This window comes from Spinacia oleracea, chromosome 6 (genome assembly GCF_020520425.1).
Source record: "Spinacia oleracea cultivar Varoflay chromosome 6, BTI_SOV_V1, whole genome shotgun sequence".
NCBI classification, from domain to species: domain Eukaryota; kingdom Viridiplantae; phylum Streptophyta; class Magnoliopsida; order Caryophyllales; family Amaranthaceae; genus Spinacia; species Spinacia oleracea.
In genome coordinates, this window is record NC_079492.1 from 137,355,701 (window position 1) to 137,365,299 (window position 9,599).

General features: G+C 37.0%; 1 protein-coding gene across 1 annotated transcript; it reads right to left on the reverse strand.

The window, feature by feature from the left end:
* Positions 1 to 8,310: 8,310 nt before the first annotated feature.
* Positions 8,311 to 9,247, reverse strand: LOC110794905 (early light-induced protein 1, chloroplastic-like). Its single transcript, XM_021999873.2, has one exon. It carries the CDS (start codon positions 9,104 to 9,106, stop codon positions 8,513 to 8,515), a length of 594 nt encoding a protein of 197 aa, XP_021855565.1. The 5' UTR covers positions 9,107 to 9,247; the 3' UTR covers positions 8,311 to 8,512.
* Positions 9,248 to 9,599: the final 352 nt, after the last annotated feature.

Sequence of the window (9,599 nt, forward strand, 5' to 3'; positions counted from 1 at the left end):
TATTACGTGCAAAACCTGTAAGGTTTAGCACTTATGATCCAGAACCTTGGCTCTGAATACCAAACTGTAACACCCCGACTTCTAAACACCATTAATTAGGTTAATTATCTTTAATTAGCAGCGGAAACCCTAATTTAGTCGGAGCGTCACTTGCCGTATTTCCCTCGTGGAAAATACAAGGCGACATAACCTTTTTAAATTACTAAATAAACTTTAATAATAAATACTTTTAGCATTTGGTTAATATTAGTATTAAAATCTAACTCAAATCATGAGATCAAACTTAGAGTTTAATTAATACATCCCTTTATTACTAATGACATAATTGTCTCTACTAAACATCGATCGTGAATTTGATGGTTGCATCCTCACTCTAAGGCATCCCATGATCTTCTTCGTACCTAAAACAAAAGCAACATCGTGAGCCGAGGCCCAGTAACATACTACCCTAACAGCGTAAACTCATTTCAATTCATTTTATTTACTTTGCAATCAGGGAGAATAGAACATAGTAAAACATTTTCATAAATGCAATAAGACATCATTTATAACTTGAAACTTTGATAGTTCCCATTATCTTTCTTAAAACCTTCTTTTTACTTGGTAACTGACAAGTTAGCCTTGCGGGACGTCTCCCACCTTGCGATAGTCCTCAAGGAGCACTCTCCCTTGTTGGACATACGCCCGTACCTAAATAGTTTCTCTTTTAGCTTGCGGTAACCCTCAAGGAGCACTCTCCCTTGTTGGGTGTCCCGCGGTACGGCGGTACGTGCACGACCTAGAAATAGTAACCCCACTAACTGCCAGAACCGGTTACACTTTTATTTATCATGTTTCGTATCTTATTCGTAACTCATCATTCTTATAAAATCATTCATAAACACATTTGAATATCATCATGCATAAAACACACTTTGTAAACACAATTCATATCCCACAATCCATTAAAACATATCATTGTAAACATATTTCATAAATTCATAAAACACAGTTCATAAGGGGATTGTGGGTGTTAGCAATAGATGTTACCTCAACCGTAGTTAATATTTCCTGTTCGATGGACCGTTCTTCCTGAGCTCCGAGTTCGATTTCTTTCAGAATATTAAACCATCCAATTAGTTATTAACGATTAATATTAATACTTTATAGTAAGTTTATAAATAATTATAAATAACGAATTGTAATAATAAAAATTATAATTTCATAGTTTTATCGTTAATATTATTATTAATCAAAATTTCAATTAAAAACTAAATTTTTATTTTATAAATCGATTTACATGAAACATATTTATTTTTGTTAATACTAGCTAGTAACTTAATTTTAGTAAAATCGGTAATTTAAATATGTTTTCCTACCTGAAAAATTTATTAGTAATTTATTATATAAACATATATTGAAACATTTTATCAAATTTATTTAGATAAAAAAAAAAAACATGAAGGATAAGTTTATAAATCTGAAAATAGTAATGGAGAATGTGCTTACCAAAACCCAATAGAACTTGGGCCCATCCCTTTTTATTTTGGGTTAAAGGGAACAATTCACAAGTCAGGAAATTGGTTTCCTGACTTTGTGAATGTCGAGCAGAGGGGAGGGGCAAGCAACAGGCACGAAAGAGAGGAAGGGAAGAGAAGGTGGCGGCTGAAGCCTGGGCGGTACGGCGGCGCTAAAGCGCTCCGGCGATGGTGGTTGAGGGCAGTGCGACGGTGAGAGAAAGGAAGGGGGGGCACGAGCAGGGCGGGACAGGGGAGAGAAACAGGGGAATTGGTGGGGGTGACTTGGAGCGGTTCTGGGCGGCGACTATATAGCTCGCCGGAGTATGTGGGGGCGGGAGTTGGTTTACAAGGTGGTGGGGGAGGTTGGGAGTGGTGGCGCGACGTTGGTGGTGCCGCAAGGAACAAAGAAAGAGTGAGGCAAGGGAAGGGAGTTGTGGAGCTGCGAGGAGAGGAGGGAAATAAGGGGTGGCTGTGACGGTGGTGGGTGATCGAGGTGGTGCTAGGCAGCAGGGGTAGTGGTGATTGAAGGTGGTTTTGGTGGCGGCAGCCACCGATGGTGGTGGTGGTTCGAAGCAGAGAAGGGAATGAAAACTTGAATTTGGTTTTGGTTTTGATTTTCTGATGTTGAATTCCAATTGGAATTAAGACTGATTTGTATAGTCAAGAAGAGTGAAAGAGAAGCTGAAATCCTTGAGGAGCAAGGCATGAATCAAGACTGAATTGAGGGAAGGAGAGGAATGAAGAATTTTCTTCATTCTTGCAATGTACGTGGAAAGCAAAGAGAAGAGGAAAAATGGAATTTTTGATTTTCTAAGGGCATTTTTGTAATTTTACACAGTTGGAATAAATTCAGAAATTGGGTTGCCATTTTTGGAAACTACTAAAAATAGAAATGTTAAGCTAAAATAATTCTTTATAAAAATATCGTTAACGAAAAATAAATAAATTTTCGTTTATAAATTTATCGTTTAAAATAAATCGTAAAAACGTTTAAAATAACGAAATTTTTAAATTATTTCTAATAATTAAAACGAAATTACGTTAATAAAATATTATTAATTTTAATAAATCGAGTTTAAAAATTTCGGGGTATTACAGATCTCATCCGTTGATTTTGATTTAATCCATAATCTAGGCGAAAAATCGAAAATTTATTAATCAAATCAATTTCCGATTATACGATTTATTTAGGGATTAAAATCTAGGTCATAAAATTTTAAAATTCTAAATTTTAACAAATTTTATGGTGGTTTTTAATCATAGGGTCCCAATTAAATTATCAATTAATTATGAAAATCAAAACAAATTCTAAATTATTTGAATTCAACGAATTAATTATAATTACAAATTAGGTTGCATAACTAACAAGTTTAAGCCTTGAAATTGTTAAACATATGCAGTAGGCCAATCATAGATTCAAGATTTACATACAAGATTAGCAAATATTAATTTTTTAATATCATTAAAATTATAATTATGCATCCGAAAAACTAAAACGTACGAAAAGTCATAGTTAGGCTTTGAATTTAGGAATTCTAGATTCGGCACAAAACCTCTGATTTTTGTCAAAATTTTAGAACGCCGTTTACATGCGGAATTCACTATAAAAACATAAGATTCGGAGCTTATTGACAAAATTGCCGAAAATATTGCGGACATATTAATTAATAATCGCACGAATTTGCAATTAAGTATACCAAATTAATTCACACCTTTAATTATTTGCAAATTTATAATATTAGTCCATATTAATTTAAATGATTATGAAATTAATTAGAGGATCGTGGTACCGTTAGGTTATGAACAATAATCCAAATTAAATGCACATAATCATTTAGCATAATTTAGTGAACACACTTTGTGATGCGTGCCTTCCATATCTGCTCCCGAACCGAACAAGAACAAGAACAAGTTAGAACGCCAAACGTCGTCCCTCCGTAGAAAGTCCACAACACGTTCGGATCCGCCTTAGATCGTACCAACTAGGGTATAATATAAGGTTTATGATTTCGGGATCTCACTATTATGTGATGGGCAAAGAGAATTGAATTGTGTTTCAATTGATGTGTATTGTACATGTCCATAGGCCATGTATTTATAGGAAATAGGAAAAACCCTAGGAGCCAAAACCCTAGAATGATTTAGGAAAGTTTAGGAAAATATACCAAAAATCCAAAACCCCTAAGTACCATAATGTTGGCCGGCTGCCTTGCCAAGCCGGTCAACCTTGTCCTGCACCCAAAGCCCAACAGCGCTGGCTTTGGACAAGCCATGCGCGCTGCCCAGCAGTGCTGGCCTTGTGGCTTGGCGCGTTGTGCTTTGGCCCATGGTCGCTGGCCAACGACACTGGCCCTTGTGGCTGGCGCGCTGTGCCACGGCCCACGAGCGATGGGTCGTTGCTTCATGCAACGATCCGTCGCTCGTTTTTTGCTTCCGATTCGTTCTTCCGATTCCGGAATTTTATTTACGATTCGAACAATATTTACATTTCCGATAATATTTTCGATTCCGATAATATTTCCGATTTCGACAATATTTCCGAATCCGATAATATTTCCGTTTCTTGTAATATCTCCGATTCCGGCAATATTTCTATTTTCAATTAATATTTCCGATACGAACCATATTTCTGTTTCCGGCAATATCTTCGACTTCGATAATATTTATATTTCCGTTATGAACCATATTTCCGTTTCCGGTAATATCTTCATTTCGACAAATAATATTTCTTTGCCTTTTCGACAGTTTGTTTAGCTCCCATTGAAACCAACATCCGTCATTTCCGAATATCCATAATTAGAGTATTTATTGAATATAATATTCAACTAAATACTTGATTTGTTCACGTACTATTTGTGTGACCCTTCGGGTTGAGTCAAGAGTAAGTTGTGGCATTAATTATATTAATTCCACTTGAACTGAAGCGGCATCTAGGCTCTATCTAGGCATTCAGATCACTTGATCTCACTGAATAATTAACTTGCTTAATTAATATTGAACCGCATTTATTAGACTTAGCATTAAATGCATTTAAATGCAAACTTGGACCAAGGGAATTATTTCCTTCAAAGTCCAAGGTCCTCACGTCAGTTAGAACTCCATCATACACTGAGATATGTGCAACACACAGCATGATATGGAATTTTACTAAAAGCATCTGATGAGCTGTGTTTGCAGGCCTTTTCCGACTCGGATTGGGCATCTTGTTCAGATTCCAGACGCTCTATTACTTGTTATGTTCTGCTTCTTGGTGGTTCGATCTCCTATTACTTGGAAATCTAAGAAACAAGGTACGGTATCTAGGTCCTCCTCTGAAGCTGAGTACAGGGCATTGGCATTAGCTTCTTCAGAGGTCACTTGGGTTGTTCGGTTATTGAAAGAGTTGGGTCTTCACAATCTGAGACCTGTAATTCTTCAATGTGACAATCAGTCTGCTCTTCATATTGCCAAGAATCCCGTTTTTCAAGAGAGAACCAAGCACATCGAAAATGATTGTCAATTCACTCAAGAGAAAGTGCTTGGAGGCTTGATTCAGTTGACATATCTCCCTACACGGCACTAACTGGCAGATGTGTTTACTAAAGTCTCCCTTCGATCTCCTCAGTTTAGTAACCTCTTAGCTAAGTTGGGAATGTTTACTGATCCATCTCCCAACTTGAGGGGGTGTTGGATTATGATGAATAATGCCATGTCAGCAAAGGATAATTATTGTTAGAAGTTTGTTATTTCCTTTCCTATTTTTGCATAACTGATTGTAGGTTATTACACCTGGGTATATGAGCTCTGTAAGGATAATTTCCTATTATTCAATCATTTAATAATATCAGAAATTAATCAGCTCTGCCTTTTTCTCTGAATTGTATTCATACGCTTCTTCTTCTTCTTCAAAGATCAACAATAAAAAATAACGAGTAAACAGTCAGAGATCAACTACCACTTAATTAAATAATAAGTCAATTAAATTGACTTAAACTACATGTCGATAAAATCGAGTGTGTATTCCGGAACGGATGGAGTATTTACAAGTACTTCAAATTTAGTTTTAACTAACTTCGCTTTCATTATGTTCTGATATTTGGTTATCGTCACTACCAATACCAAATCAAGATTTATGTCCAAATTACCTTTTGTAGAGCCCACATTCAATCCTTTCCCTCCCTTTACTCGTATTCTTCAATGAGCCAAAGTTCAAATTAAAGCTCACGTCAAATATTTCTGGATTTTAGCTCAAAAACAGAAAGGGAAAAAAAAAAAAGCCCCATAGATAACGATTTGGACGAAGATCGTGTTTGCCAGTGGTAAAAAAAAAAGCGCGTATCATTAGGTACTCTCTCCGCTTTTTTAAGTGTCGTTTGGTGTGGAACAAGTGTGGAAAAATCATAGTACTTCTGAGATTTCTCCCTACGTTTTGATGGACTCTATGTCCTTGAATTAATACGAGGGCTCATCATTTCCTTTAAAAAAAAATGTATTATATTTTTTTTTTTTCCAAATGTATCACTTCTACATTATGTACTTTCTACCATATTTAATTTATTATTTCTCTATCTTTTTTCATAATTAATCCAATTATGGATTGTCTCTCTCATGGTTAGGGATGGCAATGGATCGGATTTGGGTCGGATGTAGTAAACTCCAAATCCGATCCATTTAAAATTCGGACTCTAAAATTGCATCCATATCCATATCCATTTAAATTCGGACTCCAAAATTGCATCCATATCCATATCCATATCCATATCCAAATCCATTTAAAATTCGGACTCAAAAAAATTTATCCATATCCAAATCCGAATCCATATCCATATCCAAATCCAAATCCAAATCCAAATCCAAATCCATATCCATATCCAAATCCGAATCATGCGTTAACTTTACTTACATAGAACTTGTATTTATTAAATTTAAAATAAATTAGAAATCCTATTTCTCATTTACCAAAATCTAATGAGTTTCTAATAAATGAATAAATTATAAAAATATGCGCTTTAATTAAATATATTAGATTAAATTAGGAATTTCCTTTTTAAAAAATGTTTTTACGAAAAACAATCACTTTGAAATAATTTCGGGTCGGATTTGGACTCGGATTCAGACTCGGGTCGGATTCGGGTCGGAGTCTCTGCGGACTCCATATTCGATCCATATCCATTCGGATTCGGATGTTTTTAATCGGATTCGGATTCGGCCTTTTTTTTCTCGGATTCGGATCGGATTTTTTCCTTCGGATCGGCTCGGACTCGGTTCGGATTCGGATGTGATTGCCATCCCTACTCATGGTCCCGCTAAGCTGTCACATTTTAAAAAATTAACAGTTCTCACCTGTTATCACTATCATAATCCCTATTGTTATCTGTATTTAATAAAGGAAAAATTGACAAAGACAGTCCCAACTATTGACGTTCATCTTTAAAAGGGCTCAACTACGGATTATTACTGGCAGGTCCTAACTTTAGAGGGTCTCGACTTTCATTGGGTTTTGCGACTTTCAACCTGCTGAACAAGTTTTTCTTTAAATAAAAAAATATTTCCTGTCTATGTGGCACAATATCACTGGTTTTGTTTTTACTTTTTTTTTCCCAAAGAACCTTATTCATTCTTCTCCCTCACTGGCCCACTGCAAAAATGTAACCCATTCCCAACCATTAACCCCAACCACTCTGTCGCCGACCAACCTAGCCACTATGCCGCCGACCAAACCGAGCCACTTGTTTCGATTGCTGCTCTCTTACTATGCCTGCCCCTCTCTCTTTCGTACATCTCCAATCCGACATCCAAATCCTTCACAACCACTAGACTAGTAGACGGGTAAATTGGGGGTTGCCGCAATTGCCCCGATGTTCTTCCACTTACCGGTGACATCACTCAATTTTCATTTTTCAATTTTCCGGCAACATCCCTTTTGTTTGAATTGCCTTCCCGTTATGTTCAAGGTAGGCATTTTGATGATTAGGTGGGCTAAGGAGGGAGATTGCAATTGTTGTTGGGGAGGACAAATTAGTAGCATACAGGTTTTGGTGATGAGGGATATGCGTGGTTTTTTTTTTGTGTTGTAGAGTTTACCAGGGTCGATTGGTGGATAAGGAGGTGGTCTGGATATACTTACGATAGCCATAAATTAAGGTGAATAGGTGGTTGGTGATGAAGGTGACGGTGGGTTGTGGTGGTTTAGTGGATGGGGTGAGGTTGAGGGTGAGCAATGCAGTGGTTTGGTGTATGGAGAGGAAAGAGTTCTATACGGGGTGATGTGGGTTTGTGTGTATGTGGTCGGGGATGATGATACAGGGGAGACGACACTACTACAGTGGGAGTTGTTTGGGATGGTTGGTCACCTTTGACCTTTTCCGGTTAGTAGAGAAATAAAGGGAGGGGATAATTCTATAAAACAAATAAAAGAAATAAGGGAATATTTAAAAAAAATAAAAAAATCAAACAACCAACTAAAACGTGACACTTGTCATTTAAGTAGCACTAACCGTACACGTCATCAAGTTTACTTGTTACAGTCGGTCATTTTCAGGATGGGACCATACAAAGTTGACAACCTGTATAGTTTGGACCTGCCAGTAATAATTCGTAGTTGAGCCTTTTTAAAGATAAACGTTCATAGTTGGGACTGCCTTTGTCAATTTTTCCTTTAATAAATTAATTATCAACTCTCCCCATTACACCATTTATAATAATTTTATACGAGGCTCCAAAACCAAAACTATTTATCCAAAATAAGTAATTTTGTTTTTAGGCGATTGTTCACAAAATTACCAAAAACAAAGGGAAAATAAAACACTAGAAATTTTACAAAAATACATGATGAGTAAATAATTATCATATCATAATAAATAGGAGATTAGTAGTATATTACAGCATTTTAGATTTTTAGTACTATTGTACAGTAAACTAACCACTTCCCTAAAGTGTTAATCATCCCAAAACAATTCATTTCCTATATGAAAACTTTGATCGACTCGATCCGTAAGAAACTCTAGCCAACAGAAACTACTAAAAAACTGTGCTTAAACAAGCGCACTACCGGTAACAAACTCAGTGAAAGCCAAGGCTACAAGGCCTAACATAGCAATCCTACCATTCCATAGCTCGGCGTTGGCATTCATTAACCCTTCAGTTTTAGCTTCTGCTCGGCTTCCTTGGAGCAACGGCACCAATGATGCTGCCGAAAAAAGGATGCTTGTTCCGAGGAACCATTGTGATCCACCGCCGGATATTTGAGTAAATAGGTCAGTGCCATTAGATAGCTCTACTGCTATTGCAGCCACGAACCCGATCATGGCTAGACGGCCGTTGATCCTTTCCGGTGCAGGGCCGCTAAAGGCGAACAAGTCGGTGAAGTTTGTGCTGACTTTCTTTGGTTGTGGTCTAGGTGTTGGGATCGAGGTGGGTGAAGACGATACAGTGGGGTTTGGCTTTGGTAAACCAGAGTCGAGCTTTGGTTCACCTCCAACCTTCTCCTCCGCCATACACTTCACACCGAAATTGACACGTTTTGCCATTCGTGGATTGAACCCTAGTGGATATGCCTTGGAGGTGCCATTAGTGAAGGCACCAACAGAGTTGGAAAGAAGGGCTTGAACTTGCATTGACATTGCCATTACTGTTAATTAACAGATGAACTTTGTGATCTGACTTTGATTAAACTAGTTAATTAACAACTGCAAGAGTGAAGAAGAAAAAGGTGAAAAGTATGGTTTAAGTATAAGAGTGTAAGTTGCTTTTTTGTGATGGAAGTATGAAGGTGAAACTGCATTGTATTTATAATAATGGTTAGGATACGTATTAATGGGCATTTTTGGTGCCACGTTGAGTAGTAAAATTGAAGTGGTCACGTAGATTTGGAATTTTTGGTGTTGTGGACTATTCAATAACCACTTATGTAGTAGTTATGTGAGGCCCTTGCAAAGTGTTGATGTATCTCTATTAACCACAGATCTTGCAGTTGCTCTACTTTTTTGCTACTTGTCATGAGAATCATGGGAGTATATGGGACCAGAAGCATCTGTCCTTTTGTTTGCAGCTCTAAAGTCCAAACCATGAGTACTTGAATTGAAGGGTAAATTTGTTTGCAACCAGTTATTGGCTCGGCTC

Excerpts from the sequence above, each read along its gene's own strand:
- LOC110794905 (XM_021999873.2), bottom strand. The coding sequence starts at position 9,106 with ATGGCAATGTCAATGCAAGTTCAAGCCCTTCTTTCCAACTCTGTTGGT.